A 24,691-nucleotide genomic window follows, 5' to 3' on the forward strand; every position below is an offset into this window, starting at 1 on the left:
GGCCTCCCTGGGCCCGGACAAGCCCCCGCGTGGCTGGCAAGCCGGTGCTGGCGCCGACGGGAGGCCTCGCGTCCTCCGTGGGGCTGCTGGGCAGCCTCGGCACCAAGGAGTGTCTCCCCCTCGCGCCAGTGATCACGAGAGCAAGGCAGGCGCCTGGGAAGTCACGCACGGGCGTTTCCACAGTCTCCGCTGATCACGCAGGCTCAGCCGCGAGTGTGCGAAGGAGGCAGACAAGGATACGAGTGTGAGTCCCCCCGGCGTCGGTCCGCACCTCCCTTTGCCCTTCCGGAGGCCACCGCTGGGCCCAGGTGCCCGTGAGCTGTGCCAGCAGTAGTTTTCACACCGCACAGGAGGTGGCACGTGCCGCAAGCTTTTGCATCTTACCCTTCTCCTGCCCCGTAGGTCTTGGAAATCCTTCCACCTCAGCCCGTGGAGACCTGCCTCCTTCCCTGTCGCCGGGGCAGCCCGGCCACCGTGTGCACAGGCCCTGACCTAGTAGCCGCCTGCGCTGGGGATTGGGCTGGGCCATGACTTCCCTGTTGTAAGCGGAGCCATGACGAGTAAGTGTGAGCGTATATCCCTTTGCACAAACACAACAACGTCCAAGGGTAAGTGTCTCGGAGGCTCCTGGTCCCTAAACTTCCTGTTCTTGACGTGAATGCATCAGAGCAAGAGTCCCCTGTCAGCCAGGCCCCAAAGGCTGACTTTCTGGCGCCAAAACTCTGCTCCCAGACGTGTCATCCAACACAGACAGTTGTCACCCGGGACGCCCTGTGCCCTGTGCTCTGGGCGAGCGGCCCCGCTCCTGGGGAATCACGAGGCTTGCCCAGGTCTGCCCTGCTCCGGGGAGCCTCCCGACGCGGGCGCCTCTGCCCACCCTGCTCGGCCACGGCGCCCGGGAGCTGCCGAAGGAATGAACGCCCGAGATGGAGCCTTGTCCCCCGGGGCCGCCGGGGCTCCGAGGGCGTCGGTGAGCCTCGGCCATCCTGGAGATTCTCTTCAGGGGCGACATTCATTTCCTGCATCTGAAGCGTTTGTCGAAGGGGGCAGCCTTTCTCACGGTTCTCGCTTTCCCCTTTGGCCTGGTCAGAGCCTCACGGGGACACCCGGGATGGGAAACAGGCAGGACGGCGCCCGCAAACATGACAAGGACGTGCAGACTTGGAACGACCAGCGCACACCCAGCAAATATTGACACTGCGGGGCCGGGCCGGGGCGTGGAGGAGGGGGCCACGGCTGTCCCGCCCACGGGAGACCGGAGGTTCCCTCTGGGTTTCAATCCGATCCTGCAGCAATCCAAACTCCAACAATCCTTCCCATTAAAAAAAAAAAAAAAAATTGCCATCTTGAGAGATCTTCCTGTGACATCAGTTTCCGAACCTCGCAGGGGCTCCTCCTGCAAAGCCAATCTCAGAGCCATTCCAGGAGGAATCGTCCCCGGCGCCCCCGTCTCCACGGCTTGCACACTCAGCCTCAGGCGCGTCCTCGATAGAGCAAGCCGCGTGCAGAGGGGTGGCCAGCGGCCCGATGTGAGGTCGAGTCCACGACCTGCCCGTGATGAGTAGGACAACCGCTGTTTCGCTTTTTTTCCGTATTTGTTCCCCCAACCTTCCGTTTTGAACACTCTCCGGAGAGCACAAGGGTCGTAAGAACTGTCCGAGGGACAGGTCAAGTCGGGGGTGGGCCAACCCCAGCCGGTGGCCTGTTTTCACGTGACCCGTCAGCTAACAATGGCTTTTATATTTTTAAGTGGCTGGAAAAAAAGGAAAATAATGTTTCACAACACACGGGCGGTCAGACGTCGGCGGCGCTGAGGGAGGCTTGCCCACGGGCCGCCCCGGCCAGGCTGCTCTGTGCACCGCAGCGCCGCTTGCTTGCCAGGTCTGGGCTGTTTGACCCTGTTCACGACAAAATCTGCCGACCCCTGACCTGGAGTCGTCACCGGTCACTACTCTGCCCCATTTGCTTTCCCGCCCTCCTGCTGCCACATTTCCCTTGGTCTTGGTCCTTTGCCCCAAATGCTTGAGTCCGCCCCCCCCTTTCCCAAGCTCAACGCGGGGAACGACCGGCCTAGTCCGGCCTAGTCCGAGCAGAGATCAGCTACTACGAACGCCGCGGCCACAGCGCTTGGCGCTTAGACCAAACTTAAGGGGAAGATCCAACACGCATTTCTGGCATTTTCCACCGAGGTGATTGCCCGAACCCCCAACCTAACATCCCGAGCCTCGGCAGTCCCCGAAGAAAGCCTGCTCCCTGAGGTCTGGAAGGCAGCTTTCCCTCCGAAAGTTCTTCTTACCCGAGGAGCAAATTAAAAAAAAAAAAAAAAGAACAAAACAAAACCCTCGGGGAGAGCTCATTTTTTCCGCAGCTTGTGGCTTGGCTGAGTCACCCTCTGCCTTTCCCGGAGTCACGAGTTTTTCCTCGTACTTGCAGGAGCGCGGCCCTCCGCCCAGGCCTGTCCGCCCACAGCTGGTCCCTGCTGGGAAGGGGCGGATGGACAGACGGACAGCAGGACCAGCAGCCTCCCCGGCCGCAGGGCACTTCCCAGAGCTCCAGCCGGAGGCGGCGGGGATGGCGGCGCTGGAACCAGGGACCAGGAGGACACTGAGGCCCCGGAGGGTCCTGGGCCAGTGGGGAGGCCAGTCCCCGGGGGGTCTGACCCCTCTCAGCTCCAGGGCCGACGGGTACATGTCCTCCCTCTGGCCAGGCGCACGGCTCGGTGCCAGGGGTGCAGTCGCACCCGGGTCGGCCCTCCTGCCGAGGCCACCGCACCGCAGCCAGGGCCTTCCTTCCCCCGAAGCCCCTCTTGCCGGGGAAGTGGGGGACCTGGCACGGAGGCGGTCGCGGAACACTGTGCCCCTCCAGTGCCACCCTCCGGCCCCCGGCCCCCGGCCCCTGGCAACAGGCAGTGTGTACCCTTGGGGCGACGTTTCCCGGGGTGTCAGGGTCCCCGCCGGCCTCCCTGGGTCTGAGTCAGCCCCGGGTCCTTGGGCCTGGTCTCCCCTCCGCAGGTACAGAGGCCCGGCTGCCCCATCGGGACTCAGCACTGCGGGTGCTTATTCATCCGGAAGCACCTAAGAGGGTAAAGCGGGGTGGAGGGACCCACGGACAGGGTGGGGACTGTCCCCGATGCGGTCACGTGCCCAATCTGAAGGGGACAGTTCCACCCGGAGACCGGGGACTGTGTTTTCTGATCCTCTGATTTACCAGAAGGTGAAAATCCTGATTCGAACCTGAAAGCTCTCCCTGCGAGTCGGGGGGCTCTGTGAGGCCGCGGCCTGTCCCCGTGCGGAGCTAACCGCAGGGAGGGTGGGAGCGGCCCTCCTCCCGGCCACCTCCACCCCTTCCCTCTCCGGCCTCTCCCGCCCTTCTCCTCCCCTGCCTCATCCCCTTCCTTCCTTAGTCCGCCTGCCGGCCGCACCCCTGGCTGTACCCCAGGCCTGGAGGGGCGCATCCCCTCCATCCCCTCCTCACGGGCTGTGCCCGCCGGCCGCACCCCCACCGCTGCCGGGCTCAGGCCCCCTGGCTCCAGCCTCCAGCCTCCAGCCCGGAGCAGCTCTGGCTCCTGCCTCCCTGCCCGTGGACACCGCGTGGCCCAGCCGGCTCCTCTCCGAAGCCCCGGGGCCTGCCCTTCTGCGTGTGTCTAGGGAGCCTGGCCTCGCTCTAGCGCTGGACCCACGGAGGGAGAGGCCGGGGGCTCCCTGCCCAGCTGGGGGGACAAGCCCTGGGCACTAAGCAAGTGCGCGGGTAAAATGTACACACTGTAAACCTGGGTGAGGTCATGCGGGGTGGTGGTCGGGGTGCGGGGCTGCCCGAGTGCGGGGGAGCGAGGGCTGGGACCCCAGAGCCAAAGGTGCAGCCATCCCGGGAAGGTGTAGGGGGGAGGGACGTGCAAAGGCCCAGAGGTGGGACCGCCTTGGGGTTTTGAGGAAGAGGAAGAGGACGTGGGAGATGAAGTGCGGGGAGTGGGGGGACCAGAGGGAGACTGGGCAGGCCTCCTGGAGGGGCGAGGACAGGAACTTCCTTCCCTGTCCCAGGAGGCGGGAGGGCTTGGGTGGGGACGCAGCACCAAACCCGATTCTCCTTCAGGCTCCGCTCAGGTTTCAAAGGTCCCATGATAAGAAGATTAAAATGTAAAAAGGGTTAAATGCTGCCGGTTTGTCACACGCGGAAACCTACAGTAGTTGCTGAGAGAAGACTGGCAGCCGGCAGCCCGGAGCCCCCCAGGCAGTCCCTGCCAGGCAGTCGCGCCCTCGGTGACACCCCCGATGCCCTCGGGGTCCCGTGAGCACCCTCTCCAGCGCCGGGTGAGCAGCCTGGGTGTGGGGTGGGTACAGCAGGGGACCAGGGGGCAGGGGGGGACCTGGGGGAGTCACCCTGGAGCAGCAGCCCGGGGAACAGCCGGGGTGCAGGGGGGGCACAGAACGGGGAGACCTCTCGGGGTCACCCTGGAGCAGCCGGGGTGCAGGGGGGCGCAGCGGGGGGACCTCTCGGGGTCGCCCTGGAGCAGCAGCCCCGGGGAGCATCCGGGGTGCGGGGGGTGCAGGGGGGGCCTCTCGGGGTCGCCCTGGAGCAGCAGCCCCGGGAGCATCCGGGGTGCGGGGGGTGCAGGGGGGGCCTCGCGTGGTCGCCCTGGAGCAGCAGCCCCGGGAGCATCCGCGGTGCGGGGGGTGCAGGGGGGCCTCGCGGGGTCACCCTGGAGCAGCAGCCCGGGGTCTCCCGCAGGGTCGGTGGGTCCAGGTCCCGCCCGGCCCCGCCCGGAGCGCTGGGGCTGCGCGCTCGTCCCGCCGCGGGCTCCGAGGTCGCGCCCAGGCCCCGCCCCCCGCGGTCCGGGAACCCGATTGGCCGAGCGGGCGGGGGCGTGTCCGGGGGCGTGTCCGGGGCGGGGCCGGGGAGGCGGCGCGCGGCGGGCGGGGGCGCAGACCCGGAGCGGAGCGCGGCTGGCTCGGCGCGCAAGGCCCCGCGGCGGAGGTAGGGCCGGGCGGGGCGGGCGGGGCGGGCGGGGGGGGCGGGACCCTCTCGGGGCCCAAAGGCCGCAGGTCCCCCAGCCCCGAGGGCTGAGCAGGCGGCGGCGTCTTCGGCGGGGCTGGTGGGAAGAGGAAGGCTCCCGGGACCCCGAAGGTGGGGGCGCCCGGACTCGACCTCCGCGGGGCCGGGGGGTGCGGGGTCACCGGGGGGGGGGGGGGGAGCCGATGGGAGGGAGGGAGGGAGGGAGGGAGGCCCTGCTGGGTCCCTGCGGCGCAGCTCCCACTGGGGTCGGTGCAGGCGAGCGGCGCCCTGGGCCTGTGTCCTGCACACGTCAGCCCTGGGGCTGCCAAGGGGGTGAGGCCGCCCGGCTGGGCAGGGGCCTGCCCTGGGCGCGGGTGCAGCAGGGGTCGGGCGGTCAGGGCGGTGCTGCCCTCCGGACTTGAGGATTCCCGATTCTTTTTTTTTTTAAGATTTTATTTATTCTTGAGACACACAGAGGAGCAGAGACAGGCAGAGGGAGGAGCAGGCTCCGTGCAGGGAGCCCGATGGGGACTGGGTCCTGGGACCCCGGGGTCACGCCCTGGGCCCAAGGCAGACTCCACCACGGAGCCCCCGGACGTCCTGGGGATTCCGGATTCTGTCCGGGGCGGGAGCAGCCCTGCTGGAGCTGGGCCCTCGGGCAGCAATTTTGATGAGGGAGGTGGAACCTCCCCTGGGGGGCTTCTGCGGGCGCAGCCTCGCCTCCTTCCCGGGCTGCCTGGTGAGCTGCAGGCTCCGGGCTAAGAGCACCTGTGACTCACTTTCCTCACTCCCAGCTTCTTGGTGGAGAAGGGCCTCCGGGAAGCACGGGGGGGGGGGGGGGGGGGACACGGGGTCGGCGCCTCTGGAAGGAGGGGCCCTTGGGTCGTGACACCCTCCTCCTGCCCTTGGACAGAAACCCAGATCCTCCCCTGGCCCCGAGGCCCCTCAAGCGTGGCCTCTGCTGGCCCCTTCCGCGTTACCTCCTGCCCCTCGCTCCTTCCTCTGTGGCCGCCGCGGCTCTGGAGCTGTTCCCAAGGCCCAGAACATTCTCCCCCCGCTCCGGGCTTTGCAGGACTGGCTCTTCCCGTTCCCGTCAGGTTGGTGTAAGGTTACTTCCTGGCGGCCTTGCCTGCACCCCCCCCCACTGACCCGCCCGCCCTCGGCCTCCAGCGCTCGCTCAGAAGTGGCCTGTCCCTCGGGGAAGTCTGCAGGCAGGCTGGGGGCCGGGCTCTGCTGCTTTGCCCTAAGCTGGTGCCAGCCCAGTAGGACCGTGGGGGGCGCACGACGGGCCTTCCAGGCCGTATTCAGAAGGCGAAACCGGCAGGTGTGGGAGCTCGGTGGGGCCTGGGGCTGCAGGAAAGGGGGCGGCCGTGCGTCAGCCTGGCCCCGGTCAGAGAGGCCAAAGGACGGTACAGGGGCCGCATCCCAACTCCGGGCCTCTGACCCTGGCTGGGGAGCCCCCTCTCGATAAGCAGTGTCCCCAGCTGTAGGTCTAACAGAGGGTGGCCCTGGGTGCCCCGCCGAGGTCCTGCTCTCCAGGGTTCCCGGCGGGGGGGGCAGACATCGCTCTCGAACCACACAGGCTGCTTCTGAGTGGAGGACAGGAGAGAACAGGGTCCCCCGGGACGCATCCCCGGAGCCGGGCCCTCGCCCATTTGCCGCCTCGGGGGTGTAGACCGGGGATCTGCAAACCTTTTCTGTAAGGGGCCCAATGGTAAATATTTTAGGCTTTGCCAGCCAGTCTCTGTTGCCGTGTCCCCGGGAACTGGATTTAGAAAAGTGGGCAGGGGTCAGACTGGACGTGCACCTGCCGGCCCCGCTGTAGCTGGCGTGCGAAGCCTCCCCCGCGAGGCCCAGGACCGAAGCCACCCCCCAGTGCTTGGGGCACGGCTCCGAGACCTGGTGTTCGCGGGACACCGTCAGCCCCCTCGGGGGAATCCCCTATGTCGGGTCCACCCAGGAGCCTGGCAGCCTCCCAAGCCCTCCCCCAGAAAGCAGGTGTATTCATTTCCCTGCGCCACACACCCGACCCTTCCACAGAGCCCGCCCCCCACCAGCCCCGGGCGGGGCACCGCACCGCAGGCACCCGAGGCAGGCCGCCCCAGGGACAGTGGGATCAGCCTGTGTCCCCAAGGAGGGAGGCTCACCTCTTTGGGGAGAGCAACAAAAGCAGGAGTCCCCATCTGCTTGGGCGCGGGGCTGCTGCATTTACAAGACGAATCTCCAGGCCGCATCAACCAGGGTGAAGTGACGGGCGTGGGAAGGGTGGGCACATGGGGCGGGGGCAGCCCTCCCCCCCGCGGGGACCCGCTGAGGCTCCTGGGAGAGAGGGGCAGCAGAGCCTCTGGGTACCCCAATCCGCGTATGCGATCGGCTCAGAGCCCAGCCCCCCTGCAGAGATCCTGGCCTTCCCGGGTCAGCAGCCGGCCGGGGGCCCCTGGGGCCTGCGGAGGGTCTCAACATCGCCGACTGGGGCCAGGTAGCAGGGCCCCTGGCGCGGGGGTCCCGGCCCCCCACAAGGGACAAGGAGGCGGTGTTGTAGGCCCTCTCTTGCCTAAACCTCTCCGCTCCCCGGGTGCTGCTGTGCGCGTCCTCCGTGCCGGCCACCTGGGCCCCTCGGGTCCGAGCGGGGACCTGGGCGGGCTGGCCTCTCGCTCACCGGACCCCGCAGGCCGGATGGGGGGCCGTCTCCCTCGGCGCAGAGCCCACCCGCCTCCGTGCCAGATGTGTCAAGCCTTGGCCTGTGGCCCCAAGATTGGGTTTCCGGCCGCTGTTCGGCCAGGCAGCTGGCCCCGCAGGTGCGCCCGGAGGGAACAAGCGGCATCCGTCCTCGGGGCCCCCTCCCGGCATCTCCTGTGTCCCTGTGCCCGGACACCGAGGTCCGGGGGGCCCCGCCAGCGACCCAGTGCAAGCCCACGGGTGGAGCCCCAGCCGGCGGCGGACACCTTCCTCCTGCGAGGAGAGGGAGTCGCCCAAGCCCGCGTTCCCGCCTCCTGGAGTTGCCGTCCTGGGAATCTGTCCCTTTGCTGCTGCTCGTTTTAAAGAAAAGCAACAGAACGTGGTAGATGAAGGCGGAGTCGTACGCGCCCCCGCCCGTGGCTGGTGCCCTCCAGGTGCCCTCCCCGGCCACCCTCTCCCGACTGTGCTGGGTCCATCATTGGGGTCTAGCGGCCTTCACCGTTCGTAGGGGGACAGCTGGGCGCTGTCTAGTGTGTGTCACCCAGTGAGACATCCCACGAGTCCTCGGCCTGGGCGCGGGACGCCTCTGCCCTGTGACGTCACAGCCCTTCTTCCCCATCCCCCGTACCCCTGCAGCCACCTTTCTACCTGTGCCCCTGTGTTTGGCTGCGTGTGATGCCGCAGGGGAGGGGACCCAACCTGTCCCTCTGCGGCCGGCTTATCCCACTGAGCGTCGGCGTCTTCGGGGTTCCTCCGTGTGGTGGCAGGAGGGGTCAGAGCCACCTTCCTTTTAGGGCTGATTACTCCTCCGTTTGCACATTTTGCTCAGCCTTTGGTCCGCCGACGGACCTGTGGGTTCCTGGTACGGCTCGGCTGCCGTGGCGATTGCCCCGTGAACGCGGTGTGCCCCCCGGCCTGGAGGCCCTGCTTTTGGTCCTGCAGGGAGACCCCCAGGATTGGAATCCCGGGGCCGCATGGTTTCTGTGCTCGTCCCTTCCCGCGGAGCCTCTGCGCCCTGCGCCGCACCCCTTGTAGTTCCCACGGGGAGCCCGTGGGGCTTCGACTTCTCCGCATCCTCCCCACACCTGTTATTACTGCCTGGGGTTTTTGTTATTTGGGGTTTTGGGGTTGTTTTTTTTTTGATAGTCGCCACCCTCATGAGTGTGAAGTCCCATCCTTTCCGTCTTCACTCGTAGGTCGAGTTCTTGAACACTTGAGACGTGTGATGTGGACACGGACGCTGTCACGTACCGTTTGGCAGGTTGCTTTTCCGCTCGGCCTGTGACGTCTGTGCTCACTCCGTCTTGAGCCACGTGGACTGGGTGAGTGGTCGTAGGTGCCGACGGCTGCCCCGGGTGCGAGCCGCCCGGCCGGGTGCCCCGTCCCATCCCCCGCCCCGTGCTAGGCGTCTCTCAGCTGGGCTGCAGGTCGCCAATCCCCTGCTCTTGGCTGCGTCCCTGTGCTGCGCCCTGAGCTCCCCTCCCCCCGGGGAGCCCTCAGCCGGCCGTCCCAGCCCCCAGCCCCCAGCCCCCAGCCCCCAGCCCCCAGCCCCCAGCCCAGGGGCCAATAATCAGCCAGGCTGGCAACACACGGCCAAGATCAGCAACCTAGAAGTAGTGGTTCTTACATAAGGCAGCAGGGGCAGCACTCCTCAGGATGCCTGTGGTCTGAAGGGGGCAAGTGGCACGTGACTCGGGGGCCCCCAGCACCCCTCTTGTGCAATGCGTGCAGCCTGCACCCTGGGCCCCGCTCTGGCTTCCCACAAGCCGTCTGACTTAGAGAACTGCAGCGTGGTGACCCAGAAATGTGTGAACTGCGTGGCCGGGCGCACGGAGGCGGCGGTGAGCTCAGCTCTCACCTGCTTCCTCTTCAGGAGTCGGAGCTGACTCATGCACAGCGCGCCCTCGGGCAGCTTTGCAAAGGCTCCTCGGCTCACTAGCGACTCCCGACTCCCGGGACGCCTGTGCTCGCCCCGTCCCAGCGTCCCAGCACCGGGGCTGCTCTAGTGACCAAGAAAGGGCCCCTGGTCTCCCGGAGCTTGGAACCCGGGGCGGGAGATAGGAACCCCAGGAGCAAAGGACAGGGAGACAAGAAGACGCTCGGCCCTCCGAAGTCCCGTGGAGAGAAACACAGAGTGGGGTAACGTCTTGGAGAACGACGCCGGCAAGCGTTTTCCGTAGAGGCCAGGTGGCATCCTAGGCCTCGCGGCCGGGGCTGTGTCCGCCGCGGCAGCACGAACGCCGCCAGGGACCCGGGTAGCTGAAAGGGTACGGCTGTGTTCCAATAAAACTTTATTTACAAAAATAGGCTGTGGGCCAGAGGCCCAAACCCCTGGGCCCTAGTTTGCCGACCCTGTGCGGGGTTAGGGGTTAGGGGAGGCTCCCTGAGCTGGGGCTGTCGCAGGGCCTTTCTGGGGGGAGATGAGAACCCAGAGCCCAGTCACAGGAAGGAGCCGGCGAGGGACGACGTGATGGCACCTTGCTGTTGCTTCAGTGTGTAGCTGCCTGGTGAGACGGGGTGCGGGGGATAAAACTGTGGAGCTGGGGCGCCTGGGGCCTCAGCGGGTGAGCATCTGCCTTCGGCTCAGGGTGCGACCCCGGGGTCCTGGGATCGAGTCCCGCATCGGGCTCCCTGCAGGGAGCCTGAGTCTCTCATGAGCAAATAAATTAAATATTTAAAAAAAAAATGGTGCAGCTTGCTCATGGGTTGAGTGTTGGGGGTACAGGAAGGAGGAGGTTCAAGGATGTTCCTGGATTTGGGGCTTGAACCAACAGGTGAGCAGTGGTTCTGTCCATGGAAAAGAAGAGCTGGAGGGAAAGGTGGGCTTTGTGTTGGGCTTGTTGAATGTGAGGAGCTTCTCCGATGAGCAGGTGGGAGGTCGTGTGGGCAGGTGGACGTCGGCGCAGAGAGGCCAGGGCTGGAGGCCTGGGCTGGGGAGTCAGGGTGTTTGGGTGGCGGGTGTGAGTCCGGGGGTCACCGGGAGGGTGTGTGGCCGGAGGAGAGGGGGCCTGGGTGAGATCTGGGCCACCAAGGTTTTGTGCTTGGCAGAGGGGGACGGAGGGGGCCTCACAGTCCATGGAGGAAGGCCCCGAGCCCCCTGCTTACCCACAGAGCCTCAGTTCCCCCAGCAGCGGGCGGCTCTCCTCCGAGGGCTGGTGTGAGGATCCATAAGGTAGTCGCTCGGCGCGGTGACCCCTGAGCCCCAGGCCGAGGGAGCGGCTTGCAGGCCTGTGAGGGTGGCGCAGTCTGCGGGGGCCGAGGGGTGCAGACCCCTGTGGCCTGGCCCTCACCGTCCCACACGTGCACCCGCACCCTCCTGCCCAGGGAGGCCCTCCAAACCCCTGCCCTTGGGTGGGCAGCGTGAGGTCGTGTCCTCGCCGGGCTCCCAGGCCCCGCGGGGCGCCAAGCCCCACCCCCCGGCCTCTAGGGGCTTCCCCGTGGTCCCCCAGCTTGGCCTGTGGCCTCCAGGGCGGTGCGTGTGCGGTTGGGTGGCCGCCCGGGGTGACGCGCGGCGGGTCAGCGAGCGGGGGCCTGGGCGGGGTGTGGGCCCGAGCCCCCGCTGACCCCCCGCCCCCGCCAGGCCGCCGGCGACGATGGTGGATTATCTGGCCAACACGGAGATCAACAGCCAGCGCATCGCCGCGGTGGAGAGCTGCTTCGGGGCGTCGGGGCAGCCGCTGGCGCTGCCGGGCCGGGTGCTGCTGGGCGAGGGCGTGCTCACCAAGGAGTGCCGCAAGAAGGCCAAGCCGCGCATCTTCTTCCTCTTCAACGACATCCTGGTGTACGGCAGCATCGTGCTCAGCAAGCGCAAGTACCGCGGGCAGCACATCATCCCGCTGGAGGAGGTGACGCTCGAGCCGCTGCCCGAGACCCTGCAGGCCAAGAACCGCTGGATGATCAAGACGGCCAAGAAGTCGTTCGTGGTGTCGGCCGCCTCCACCACGGAGCGCCAGGAGTGGATCAGCCACATCGAGGAGTGCGTGCGGCGGCAGCTGCTGGCCACGGGCCGCCCGCCCAGCACGGAGCACGCGGCGCCCTGGATCCCCGACAAGGCCACGGACATCTGCATGCGCTGCACGCAGACGCGCTTCTCCGCCCTCACGCGGCGCCACCACTGCCGCAAGTGCGGCTTCGTGGTCTGCGCCGAGTGCTCCCGGGAGCGCTTCCTGCTGCCGCGCCTGTCGCCCAAGCCCCTGCGGGTGTGCAGCCTCTGCTACCGCGAGCTGGCGGCGCAGAAGCGCGAGGAGGAGGAGGAGGGGGGCGGCGGGCCCGGCGGGGGCGCCCCGGGGCAGCCGCGGGCCTACCTGGGGGGGGCCGAGTGCGGGGCCTCCAGTGGGGACGACGAGGACTCCGACGAGGACAAGGAGGGCGGAGGGGACGGCGACTGGCCCAGCCGCGTGGAGTTCTACGCCTCGGGCGTGTCCTGGTCAGCCTTCCACAGCTGAGCGGCCGCCGGACGCGCCCCCGGGTGCCCCGAGACGGCGGCGGGGCGCTGGGATCGGCCCCGGCACCCTCCTCTGGCGCCTCAGGGGATTCCCTTTCCACTTGGCAAACCCACGTCGCCTTGGCCTCCTGGGAACTTGTGCCTTTTCTCACCTGCGGCCCCAGGTGACCCCTGGAGCCAGACAACGCCAGCACCTTCCAGGACCAGAGGGAAGACGGGACGGGAGCCCTGCGCCTGCCTCCCAGACGCGCACACCCGCGGGAGGGCCGGGGCCTTGGAGACCGGGTCGGCCCCTGCCCCTCGCGGTGCCCGTGCCCGGCTGGCTGGCCCCTCGCCGGCCCAGAGCCTGCCCTCCAGCCTGGGGCCCCGGCCTCCGGCCCCATCTCGCCCCTGCCCAGGGTCCCCCTCAGTCCTGCCCTCATCCGTCCCCGTGCCCGGGAAAGCCTCGTTCTCTGTTAGGACCCCTCATGGCAAGTGACGGGAACCCTGCCCAGGCTCTGCTGTCACAATAAAAAGAACGTTCATTGACTCGTGTGGTCTCCCTCAGTCACGGCTCCTCAGGGGCCGAAATCCTGGCAGGGGAGCCTCCCGCCACGCCGGGCGCTCCTGGGAACACTGGCGGCCCCGTGGGTCGGACACGGATGCCACACCCGTGGTCCCCGAGCACGTGTCCCGTCCACCTGGGCCCACCTGGGGCTCTGACCACCGCCCGGCACCCGCAGCCCCGTCCCCTGGCGTGAGTCGTCTAAACAGAAGGGCAGGGAGCAAACGGAGCCCCTCGTCCAGCTCCCCCGGCCTTCCCGGTTCAACGCTGCCCCTGCGGCCTCCCCTAGGCCTGCCCCGGGGACGGCGCCGTGGAGTGGGCGGCGACTGGCCCCGCTCAGAGCGAGCGTGTCGGGGCTGGGCCTTGAATGCCAGCCGCCCGGGGCCCGTCCCGCAGCTGGCTACGGGCCGTGGGTGCTTGGATGGCTGCCTGGCGGGCCTGGGCCAGAGCCCGCTGGGGCAGAGGGGACGAGGGCAAGGTCACCGTCTGCTCAAGTAGCGACTCGGGCCAGGAGAGCGTCCCCAGGCCACGTGGCAGGTGCCGAAACCCGGCTGCTGGGCCCCGGGTCACAGCCGCTCTCCTGGAGCCTCCGGTGCCTGGGAGAGGGGGAGGCACCGGGCAGCCTGAGGACGGGGAGGGAAGGAGGCCGGCCCGAGGCTGCTGGGGGGCCCCTCCGGCCTCCTCGACAGGGACCTGCCCCGCAGGGACGTGCGCGGGGCCAGAGCACAAGACCCTCCGTGCAGGGCAGGTGGCCCGAGCCATGCCCTCCCCACCAGGACCCCTGGAGCTGCTCCCCTTGTCCCCCCACCCAGGACTGCAGGACGGGCGCTGCCTCCTGGGGCCACGGTATCGGGGGCTGCGAGGACTCTAGGGCTCGAGTGGCCAGCGACCCTCGGGGGCCCTCATTCGTGCAGGCTCGCTGCTCTGTGCCTGCCTGGGGGGACACGGTGCAGGTGAGACGCGCACGGTCCCCCCTCTTAGGGTGTCTCGCCTGGCGGAGGAGTCAGGCAGGCTCAGGAGCAGGTGGGGCTGCGCCGGGCACAGGGACGGGGCGTGACGCCGAGGGCAGGCGGAGGGCGCACTCCACAGGGGTGAGGATGAGGGGAGGCGGCGCTCCTGACCAGGGAACGGCAGTGCAAAGGCCCTGGGGAGTGGAGTCCATGTGTCCTGGAGCCGCGGGGCTGGGCTGCGGCCAGACGGGTGGTGGGGCCAGTTCAGACATCCCAGAAGCCTCTAGAACCTTCCGCAGGCAGCAAGTGTGCTCTTTGGTTTCAAGGTCCGGCCCTGACGGCTGTGTGCAGAGGGAGCGGCTGGACGGCCACCCCAGACCCCGAGGATCCCCGGGAGGGGAGCCGTGGCTGTCCCCACTCCTCCAGCAGGGCTGGCCGGGGTACACGAGGCCATCCTGAGTCCTGACAGAGGGACGGACAAAGCCAGTGGCCACAGGTCCCAGAACAGTCGTGCGATCCGGGAGGGCTTCCTGGAGGAGGGGAGGTGTGGCCGAGCTCCAGGAGGGCAGGACTTTGCCCGAGAGGACAGTGCTCTCCACAGGACTGGGGCTCGGGCTCTCCCTGTTTCCTGTCCCCGCCTGTCGCTGCCACTGGAGGTTGTGGATTGACTGAGTGAATCAAGTAAGAGGTGAGGTCGGGGCGTTGGGGCAGAGGTCGGGATAAGGAAATGGCCCTTGCGCCTCCCCCTGGGAGGGTGGGGAGCAGCCCCTCCCCCAGACCCTGGCCGCAGGGGCAGGAAGCGCCCCCCCAGCTCTCTGGGCGCTGGGCCTGCTCTTGGGGACTCAGCCAGGAAGAGGCTGCAGGGGGGCAGCCCCCGCCCGGCATGAGCGCAGGGCTGACCCCGTTCTCAGCCGGGATCCGGCACCAGGCACCCACTTCCGCGGGCCCGCGACGCCCCCAGGGCTGCAGGAAGGGGCCTCCCGAGGCCTGTGGGCGTGGAGGCCGCCTCCGGTCCCGGGCCTCTCCGTGCCCAGGCTGCCCTCCACGCGGGACACCCGAGCCCGGGGCGGCACTCGGGGTGCAGGCTGCGGCCACAGGAGGGACTCCGGCCCTGGGCTTGTCCCAGCGACTTGCTGACGCTGAACCCGCCTCGGCCTTTGCCTGCGGCCTGTGCACCCCAGCGCCGCCGCCACCTGCACCCCACAGACCCCTGCTGCCCGGGCCGGCGTGGCCGTCCCACCTGCCCCCCAGGGCACCTGCTGCCCTGCTCCGGCTCCCACCCTCCGTGTTTCACGAGGGGCCTGGGTGGGCCTTCGAGGCCGGGCTGCTTGAGGACTGGGGCCCCTCACTCATCGTTCGCCGGCAGCCCCGCAACTCAGCGGGTTCCACGGACGCCCCTCCTGGAGGGTGGCCTTGGAACTTCCCCGAGTTGTGGGGGGTCGGCTGGGGTCACGGCGCCCTCCGAGGCCCTGGGTCCCGAGCTGACGCCGCCGGCTTCCCCTAACCAGCTGGTCCTGCCTCCGCTGGCACCTGCACCCGCGCCTTTGAGCCAGACGCTGGGGGGCCCCCGACCTTCCCCTTGCCTGTCCCCTTCTCCGCAACCCAGGCCCGAGTGGGGAGCCTGTGGAGCACTGGGGCCCCCAGAGCCTGGCCTGGCCACGCCCCTCGAGGTAGAGTCCTTCCTGCCCCACAGCGACAGTGAGCACACCCCCCCCTCCCGCCCCTCCCAGCCTGCCCCCTGCCTTCCGGCTGCCCCCCCACCCATCCCCCTGGCTCTGGAGCAGCCGGGAAGGGAGGAATAGAGGGTGACGGTGGGGCTCAAGTCCAGAATTGAGATGAAAATCCAGGAGGCACCGCTGGGAAGCCGAGGCCCCCGGGGCAGGTGCATCTGACACTCACGGGGCAGGGTCGGTGCCAGGGAGAGGCTGTGGCCCGAGTCCTGTCCCGTGTCCCTCCCGGCGTCCCCACTCCTGCTGGCTCCCGTCACCAGCACAGAGCCCAGCTCTGACTGGAATGTTCCGATGCCGAAAGCAGGCGGGCTGGTGGGCAGGGAGGGAGAGACGAGGGCTGGGGGAGACCAAGCCAGACATTTCTGGGCAAAAACAAGGGGAAATTTTAATCCCTGGAGTGTCTCTGTAGGGGGTCCTGCCAGATGTTCCGAGCCCGAGCCCCAGGAGCAGCTCCCAAGCTGGGAGGGAGGCGGCCTGGGGCGGGGGGTGCCCGTGGCCAGACTCGGCGCTGGTGCTGCCCACTGTCTCTCCACACAGTGGGGCTCCACTGGACCCCCACACCCCGCCCACAGCCGCAGCCGGGGGTGGGGCCCAGGCTTCCAGGGTTGGGAACCCCACACAGGCCCGTGGGCACACAGTCACACACACACACACTCTCCTTTGTGTTACACAAGGAAGCTTTATGCAGTTTGCAAACTGCCAACATTCTTCAAATGCCAAAATGCTTTCCTTTGCATCCCACCCGAGCCTCCTGGAGGCCCCCCCCCCCCCAGAACTAGAGGAACCCTCTCGGCCTTGGGCCCAGCTAGCCACAGGCTGGAGCTGGAGCTGGTCTAAGAGGAGTCGAGGCAGAGTTGCTGGGCGAGAGGAAGCCGGGCAGGGCCGGATGCAGTCATCACCCCCGGACCTGCCCCGGCTCCCCACGCCCTCTGCTCTGCACTCACGTCCTCACCCTGGTGCACGGTTGGGCTCCCACCTCCTTGCCCCCCTGCTGGAGGGGGTTCACGGGGTGGGGGGCACCTGGGGCTTTCCTGTGCACTCGTTCCTCCAGGCGCTCACCCCCTGCTGTTTCCTGCCTGAAATAATAAAAAAAAAGTGTGGGGGGGTGGAGACTGGTCTCTACTCCCAATTCCTAGCACGGAGCTCCCAGATGCCTTGGAATGTCCTGGGTGACAGGGGGGCCTGTGCCCTAATGAGGCAGAGCTTAGTGGGCACCAGAAAGACCAGGCCGTGCTCAGAAGCTTGGAACTTGCAGGGAAAGGGCACCAGAAACTCATTTAATGACCAGTCGTGATGAAGGTGCCATGAGGACCCCAGAAGTACAAGGTTTGGAGAGCTTCTGGGTTGGGGAACCTGTGAAGGTGCTGGGAGGGGGGAGGTGCTGGAGGGAGGGGGGAGGCACTGCAGGGGGAGGCCCTGTGGGGGGGGCTGGAGGGAGGAGGTGGTGCAGGGGGGAGGTGCTGAGGTGGGGAGGCGCTGCAGGGGGAGGCACTGGGAGGGGGGAGGCCCTGGGACGGGGAGGCGCTGGAGGGGGCAGCCCTGGAGAGGGGAGGAAGCCCCGCCCGCCCACGTCTTCCCCGGGGCGGGGTTCCTGTGTCGTCTGCTCTGTCCTTTATCATAAAGCAGTGAACTAACATTTTCCCCTGAGTTCTGGGGGCTCTGCCGGCAGATTCAGCCCCCGGAGGGGATCGTTGAAGCCTGATTGCTCTGCGCAGGTGAGGAGGCCGGTGACCCCCAGGGCTGCCGCTGGGGGACGTGGGAGCAGCCGGGTGTGGCCCGCACTGACCTGGGGGACCTGGGGCACCACGAGCCGGCGTTGGGTGCTGGGGAGGGCGGGCGCGGGGTGCGGGCCGGGGCCGGCTGGGAGCGCCGGGAGCCTGCAGGGGCCCCACAGATGAGGCTGGCGTGGGGGTGTTCGTGGGGGGGGGCACCTCCGGCTGTGGCCACCGGCCTGGGTGAGCCGAGCCGTGCACACCCGGGCAACGCCGGTGGGGCTGGGGCCGCCTGCACCTGCCCCTGGTGCGGACAGGGTGGCCCTGGGTCCCGCAGCGGGGGCGCCCGGCCTGGCCCTCTGGAGGGTCGGGGCCCAGGTTGGGCTCAGGACGAGGCTGTCGCAGGCTCCGGGCAGATGTCACTTGAATTAGGGAAAATAGCTCGTGGAACAGAGCCTCGGGCGCCGGGCAGCGGGGCTGCTCCCTTCATGCGAGGCAGAGACACGGCGACACCTCACCAGGCGCCCGCGGGTGGTCGCGCGGCTCGGGGCTCCGGCCAACACACCCAGTTCAGGTGCAGCCCTGGTTTGGGGAAACCAAGCGTGGCCAGCCCCGTCCAGTTAGGACACCGGAGAGGCAGAGGCGCCCAGAGCGCCCAGAGCACCCAGGGCCCCGCAGGGTCCTGCCTCCAAGGGTTACTGTTCCCCGTAAGTCGTCCTCTGGCTTTAAGATTTTTTTTTTTAGCTTCACAGACGCAGGACCCTACTGTGTGCATGGTCTGTGCCTTCGGATGAAGCGCAGCCCCCGCCCCCCCCCGCCCGGCGTCGGCGCCTGTGGCTGGTGCTTCTCGGGGGCGGAACAGTCCGTGGGGCCAAGTCTGCGCAGCTGTGTCCAGCCACTGTGCACGGGCGCCCGCGTTGTTCCCAGCGGGCCGCGGTCACCGAGGAAGCTCTGGGACCCTTCCCGGCCGCGGGGCCCAGGACAGGTGTCCGGGTGGCGCCAGCAGAGGCCGCGGGCAGGTCCCCGCAGGGTTCAAGCGGTTGGCGGCCGCTCGGCAGAGGCAGCTGCAGGTGCTCCCGCTCCTCAGCGCCACCCGGTACCGAAGGGCTTTGTCCCTGCGGTGACCCTGAGGGTCACTTGGAACCTGGGCCTCAGACGCCAGCCTGACTTCAGGGCTCCCCTCGGGGGTGAGTGGGAGGCAGCCTCTGCCCGAGTGGGCACGGGAGGAGGGTGTGGGGGGAGGGCGTCCAGAGGAGGGGGTGCGGGAGGAGGGGACGCAGGAGGAGCAGGGGCGGGAGGCGCGGGTGCGGCGCTGGGCCTGTGCGCTCACAGGGGAGATGGGAAATGAAGCCCGAGGAGCCCCGCGCAGCGTCTACTCTGCTTCCCGGGTCCCCAGGGCGCTGAGGCCACGGCTGGGAGGCAGGCAGGCAAAATCGCCCCTCGTGGAGCTCCCGCGAGTGAAGACAGGTGAGGGCGTCGCACCCCCTCCTCTCCGTGGGGGCTCCTCCAGCACCGAAGGGCCCAGCCCTGGGGGGTGCTGTGGAAACACCCCACCAGGCCCTCCCCAGCTCAGCTCCAGGGGTGCTCCTTTATCGACTTGTTTCCTTGTTTTTTTTTTTTTACACTTATTTAATTATTTGTTTATTTATTTATTTATGATAGACACAGAGAAACAGGGACACAGGAGGAGGGAGGAGCAGGCTTCATGCCGGGAGCCCGACGCGGGACTCGATCCCGGGACTCCAGGATCACACCCTGGGGGGAAGGCAGGCGCCAAACCGCGGAGCCACCCAGGGATCCCCTTGTTTCCTTCTTTTAAAAAATTTAATTTAAATTCAATTAATTACCATATGATGCATCATTGGTTTCAGAGGTAGAACTTAGGGGTCCGTCAGTTGCACACGCACCTGCGCTCACCCCATCCCGGGCCCTCCCGGTGCCCCTCCCGCAGTCCGCCGCACCCCTCCCCTCCAGGGACCCTCATGTTTCCTAGGGCCCAGAGTCTCATGGTTTGTCTCTCTCTCTGTTTTTCTTAGTTTTCCTTCCCTTCCCCTGTGCTCGTCTGTTTTGTTTCTTGAATTCCACGTATGGGCAAGATCACACGAGAATTGTCTGTCTCTGACTTACTTCCCGCAGCACGATGGCCTGCAGCTCGGTCCACATGGCGCACGCGGTCACCTCCCCCTCCGACAGCGGAGTCCTGCTCCGGGCTCTGCCCGTCTCGGCCTCTGCATCTGCTCACCCACCGGTTTGTGTTCTGAAAGGGTGACCTGGGCGCTCGTGCCCTGGATGTAGATGCCTCCGCGGGTGGGGGGCGGGAACAAGCGTATGGTGGAGGGCGGCCGAGGACTGAGTGCCACACGGGGGCCGCGAGGCCCGGGTACAGTTCCAGGCCGAGTGGCCTGCCCGGCGTCACTGAGGTGCGCCCGAGTGAAGGCCTGAAGGACTTGGGGCCGGCCTTTGGGAGAGGAGCATCCAGGGCAGGGGAAGCGGCGAGTGCAAGCGCCCTGGGGCGGGGGGATGTCCCCAGCCTGGTGAAGGAGCAGGGAGGAGGCCGGTGTGGCTGGCAGAGCTAGGGGGGTGGCAGGCGGTGAGGACCCCACGGAGATGAAGTAGGGCCCGGAGGTGTCCTAAGGACTCGGCTTTGCTTGGAGTGAGAAACAGAAGCCGTGGGGGCTGTGCGGTGGAGAAGTGGCACCGACTCTCCTTTGAGGGCGTCACCTGCTGCCCTGAGCCGGGTCGGGGTGGGGGGCGCCGAGGGCCGGGAGGGGGAGGCCGGGAGCCGGGGAGGAGATGGGTCGCCGGGGCCCGGCAGTAGGAGCAGCAGAATGTGCTGGTGGCCGGGGTGCGGCTGTGAGCGGGTCCGGGGCTGGGGCCTCCGCTCCTGGGGCCCAGCTGCTTGGTGGCGGCGGGTGTGCTCGCCGCGGCTGTTACGAAATAAAGCTGCCGCTTCACATTCGAGGCTTCGTGTGGACACGTTTTGGGTTCCCCGGGCGCGTCCCTGGGCCGGGAGTTGTTGGGTCACAGGGCAACTCTGTGGTTAGTATTATCTTGAGGAACTGCCCAGAGGTTTCCCAAAGTGGCTGCAGCATTTTGGGTCCCACCCGCAGCGTATAGAGGGTCCAGCCTCTTCCCCTCATCGACACTTGTCATTTCCTTTTTAATTTCAGCCACCAGAGGTGAGAAGCGGCGTCTCGCTGTGGTCTTGACGACGGAAGGCGTGCAGCACCCTCTCGTGCACCTGCGGGCCGTCTGAATGCCATTTTTGGAGAAATGTCTGTTCAAATCCTTTGCCCATTTTTGAACCGTTTTTGCCCATTTTTGTCTCTTTATTGCTGGGCTGGGAGTTCTTCGTATATGCTCCATACTAGTCCCTTACCACATACATGATTTGTAATTCTTTTGTCCCATCTTGTGCTTTCTGCCCCCCCCGCCCCCCCCCCCCCCGCCACTTTCTTGACGGTGTCCTTCGAAGCACAAAAGTTTTTAACTTCCATGAAATCCCACTGGTCTTTTTTGTCCCCTGTGGTTTTGCGTCATATCGACAAACCACTACCTCATACAAGGTCGTAAAGACTTGTTCTCATGTTTTCATCCAAGAAATGCCCTATTTTGAGTCCATTTGTCATCATATGGTGCAAGACAGGGGGTTGTCCGGCTTCCCTTTTCTGCATGTTGACGCGACAATTACCCCCCCTTGGAATCGTCCCCACACCTCGCTGAAATGTTCTTGTGCTTTGCTCCGAGAGGAACGGGGGCGGGTGTGGATGGTGGTGAGCGGGAAGGAGGGAATGACGGGAGCAGCGGCGTCCAGAGGGAGAGGGGTGCCCAGCGGAGGGGCTGGCGCCCGTCAGGGTCAAGGCCAGTGCGTAGGACCAGGAGCGGACATGGCACAGTGTCCACAGGGACCTTTCTCTTGTGTCCGCATGGAAACGGGCACCAAGCAGCACCGCCAGGGCCGAGGCCGAGGCCGAGGGTCGGGATCCGGGGACGAGGTGAGCGGCAGCGGAGGTGGCTGGGGAACCCAGGGTGCTCGCCGGCAACACAGCTGCGCCCGATGAACCGAGTGACCCCGGTCCGTGGGGTCACGTGCTGTTCCTTGGCCGCATCAGGGAGGCAGGTGCAGGGGGAGAGAGTGCAGGGACCCGAGGCCTCTGAGGCTCTCTGTGGGGGCAGGAGGACAAGGCCGGGTCCAGTAGCTGCAGCAAGCAGCCCTCTGCTGACGATGGTCTCAGGTCTTTAGCCTGCAGCCGCAAGCCGGTCCCCTCGAGACCGGGGGACAGTGCCACTGCCCCTCCATCTGGTGAGAGAGGGCGGGCAGGGGTCACCAGTAGGTCCTCGCTGTCCCAGGGCCCCTCCTCTGTCTCAGGGGGCTTGGGCTGCCACAAGGAAGCCCCGGAGACCGGGTACTTAGCCTCTCGGTGGACGTTCGTGGCTCACAGTGTGGAGGCTGGAGCCCAGGAGAGGCGGCCAGCCCGGCCGGACCCTGGGGGGCTCTGGCCTGCAGCAGCCCTCTTCCCGCTGTGGCCTGCCCCCATGCTCCTCCCCCCACCCCTCCGAGAGGCCCCTCCTCTAAATGCCATCACACTGGGGGGTTAGAGCTTCTGAATTTGGCTTTGGGGGACACAGTTCAGTCCACAGCAACATCCCAGCTGCTCTCGACCTCGAGGGAGCCCAGCTGCTGGGCTTGAGACAAGGGACGGGGGGAGGAGGCTCCTGCCCTCACAGGGAGAGTCTGCGTCCCCGGCAGCCCAAGTGGAAAAGGACCATCTTCCAGCTTTACATTTTCTCTCCTGTATCTTGCAGAGCGGTGAGGCCCAGGGTGGCGGCCAGTGGCCATAGGCGGGTGGCACGTGGCTTCAGAATGGAGATGTGGTGCAGGCGTAACAGCGACACAGCAGGTTCCAAAGCCTCAATATTTTTCAAAAAGGAAAATATCTCAAGAGCCATTCATCGCAATGATAATCGCTTGGTGCGCTGGGCTGGACTCTATTACTAAGGGAATTTCACCTGTTTCTTCTTACTCTTTAAAAATGTGGCACGTAGGAAACCTAAAGTTATAGTTGTGGCTCGCACTTGTGGCTTGTGTCACGTCCCGTTGCAGAGACACCAGAGAGAAGACCCACATCCCAAAGGGCTCCCGGCTCAGCAGGCCCTCCTGCCCGGAAGCCTAGGAGCCTGTGCCACCCGCCTGGGGATGAGCGGGACCCGTTCCCGTGCCAGCGGGGCCAGGCCTCCGAGAGGGAGGGCCTCCAGGCCAGTCGGGGCGGCGGACGGTCCCTGAGAGGCAGCCCCGGGAGCTGGGGGCCAGGCTGGTTCTTGTTTGGTTTCGGGACAGGTGCATAATCCACATGTTTACACCCTGGAATCCCCCGGGCACGGTGCCACACCCGGAGATCCTGGCCCACCTGTGCGGCTTCCTCTGAGCCAGGCTCTCACTGCCCGGGAACCCCGAGCGGTCCCCAGCACCAGTTCCCGTTTGTCTTTCTCTTTATTCCCCCCAAGCCCGTAAGTGTGAAGTTGCTGTGGGGCACACGCGGTGCAGGCAGCCGATCCGAATCCCAGAGGCCCGTCCCCGTCTCCTCCGCGTTACACTCAGTGATGAGGCTGCCCAGGAGGCACCTTGACTCCCTCCCTGGTGCTCGGCCCTGGGGCGGCTCCCTCCTCTCCTGCGGCCCCAAACAGCAGGGCCCTGGGCATCTTGATCTCGTTTCCATTGAGATTCTTGTCTCGTCCTGTCTCCCTGAAGTGCAGTGTGTTGGCGGGAAAGTGTGCGCAGCTTCCTGGTTCCTGAGGCTTTTCTTCTTCAAGTCGCTCTCCCAGAGGACAGTGTCCCCGCGTGTGGTCGCCGCCGCTCCGTGTGCGTCGTCATCCTACGGCCCTGCCAGTTTGGGTTGGGTCGTTTGTATGGACGTTCACCCGTTAATCGTTCAGGGCTTCGCTTCGTTGCAAAGGAGAACGGGGAAAGGCCGTCCCTGAGACGCCCACGAATGAAAGAAACAGCCACCACGTCAGTAGTGGAGAGAAACCCCTTGCGGCTCCCCCTGCCTGCCAGCATCTGGGGTCCCCACGGCTGCCCCGAGGCTGCGAGTCAGGCGGCCAGGCCCCAGCTTCGCCTCCTGACCCGCTGTTAGCAAGTCTTCCGAGAAGCCTCCTCTGGCCAGTAAAGCCATTTACCTCCCCACGGCCCCCTTCCCGGGGTGGTTTAGGCCAGTCCTGGCGGGTCTTCATTCCCATGTGTTGATTGTTCGGGATCGAGACACGTTCTGGTTTCTCTGCAGACATGTTGCAGGACACATGGTGACGCTGTGTTCGTGGCTTATTCAAACCTCAGGAAGACCCGAGCCCCCCAGCCCAGGGGAAGTCCTAACAGGGCATCCTTGAGGAGCCACCTCCTGGCCTGGCAGGTGGCAGGTGACCCAGGGAGGCGGGAGGGAGGAGAGAGGATGCGCCGCCTTGCCCACTAGATGGCTCCTCTCAACAAGTAATGGGGAGAGGACCACCTCCTTCCAACCCTGGAGCCCCAGGCCTCACTGCCCCCCCACATCGCAACACACCTCCGTCGTGTTTACATCCAACCCAGACATCTCAGAAGACGGAAAAATAAGAGAGTTCATTCCAGCTAAAAATACAACCGTCTGCCTGTGAAGAGCCTTGCTCGGTGCTGTCATGTCCACACCCGAAGCAGGTTAATAACCGGCCCAAACAGGTGGTTTCTTTCTATGATTACTGGGTCCCCCACCACCACCAAGGCTCCTCCTCGGCTGCCTCTTTGCCCTGCTGGCAGCCCCCAGCTGTTTCCAGCCACCCCGTTGTCACTGCCCACCTGGCCACCACTCTGCCAGCGTAGGGGCCAGCCCACACCCAGCCCTCTGCTCAGGCTGGGACCCCCTCACCCTCTGCTGGGAGTCAACCACTGGGCCTGGGGGGCGTGCGTCACCACCACCTGGGGAGAGGGCCAGCAGGAGGCCACCCCGGCCTTGTCACCCCCACTAGCAAAGAAAACCGAATCCAACCAAGATGCCCATAATCCCCCATCTAGTAAGGAATTGTGATACACCATCCTCCTGTGTCTTGGTGCAGATGCAGTGAGATGTGTACCCCAAACCCTGTGGCGGGGAGGGCACCTTACGGACACTCCCTGTCTCAAAGGAACTTTGATTGAATTTAAGACCTTCAGAAACAGCGCAGACTTTCGCTCCGGCAGTCTTACTCTGGGGAATGTGTCTGAACGAGTGTCTGTCCGAGTCCAAGATGTGAAGGAAGGTTAACGCAAAATGTTCGCTGCAGCAGTGAAAACCACACCGGGGACCGGGCTCAGTGCCGGGATGCTCCACGGCCATGACGCATATTTACGAGACATTTTAAAGGACGACGTCACAGATGTTAGTGTTACTTGGTAACGATGTTCAAAGACGTCTGAACGGAAGAATGTGAGTGTGTCGGAGATGCCGACACCTGGTATTAGAAGGTGTGCTGAAGCCGGAGGAACGTTTCACACATTCCTTTAAGGATGGTTTTCTGGATGGTAACATTGATAGTGGTCTCCTGATCCTTTTCTGGATTTTTCTAAGCTTTCATCAGTAAACACAAGTGCAAGGAAATGATTATGGTTTCCAAAGACCATTTCAAGGCGAGTGAGG

General features: G+C 66.1%; 1 protein-coding gene and 1 long non-coding RNA gene across 5 annotated transcripts; both read left to right on the forward strand.

Moving 5' to 3' along the window:
• Nucleotides 1-2,583: 2,583 nt before the first annotated feature.
• On the forward strand, nucleotides 2,584-12,640 carry PLEKHF1 (pleckstrin homology and FYVE domain containing 1). 3 transcript variants are annotated; one of them, XM_072749521.1, is made up of 5 exons: nucleotides 2,584-2,684; nucleotides 3,012-3,747; nucleotides 4,090-4,307; nucleotides 8,865-8,990; nucleotides 11,249-12,640. In XM_072749521.1, exon 5 carries the CDS (start codon nucleotides 11,262-11,264, stop codon nucleotides 12,111-12,113), a length of 852 nt encoding a protein of 283 aa, XP_072605622.1. In that variant the 5' UTR covers nucleotides 2,584-2,684; nucleotides 3,012-3,747; nucleotides 4,090-4,307; nucleotides 8,865-8,990; nucleotides 11,249-11,261; the 3' UTR covers nucleotides 12,114-12,640. The 3 variants fall into 3 exon arrangements, with proteins under 3 accessions (XP_072605622.1, XP_072605606.1, XP_072605617.1); XM_072749505.1 differs by lacking the exons at nucleotides 2,584-2,684; nucleotides 3,012-3,747; nucleotides 4,090-4,307 and adding an exon at nucleotides 4,888-4,971; XM_072749516.1 differs by lacking the exons at nucleotides 2,584-2,684; nucleotides 3,012-3,747; nucleotides 4,090-4,307 and adding an exon at nucleotides 4,991-5,121.
• Nucleotides 12,641-16,884: 4,244 nt separating this feature from the next.
• LOC112928576 (uncharacterized) lies at nucleotides 16,885-24,655 on the forward strand. Of its 2 annotated transcripts, none has more exons than XR_011999970.1 (4): nucleotides 16,885-17,051; nucleotides 17,793-18,235; nucleotides 18,445-18,515; nucleotides 18,711-24,655. It is a non-coding gene; the product is annotated as an uncharacterized lncRNA (long non-coding RNA). The 2 variants fall into 2 exon arrangements; XR_003236751.2 differs by lacking the exon at nucleotides 16,885-17,051 and adding an exon at nucleotides 17,262-17,622.
• Nucleotides 24,656-24,691: the final 36 nt, after the last annotated feature.

Source organism: Vulpes vulpes, chromosome 1 (genome assembly GCF_048418805.1).
Source record: "Vulpes vulpes isolate BD-2025 chromosome 1, VulVul3, whole genome shotgun sequence".
NCBI classification, from domain to species: Eukaryota; Metazoa; Chordata; class Mammalia; order Carnivora; family Canidae; genus Vulpes; species Vulpes vulpes.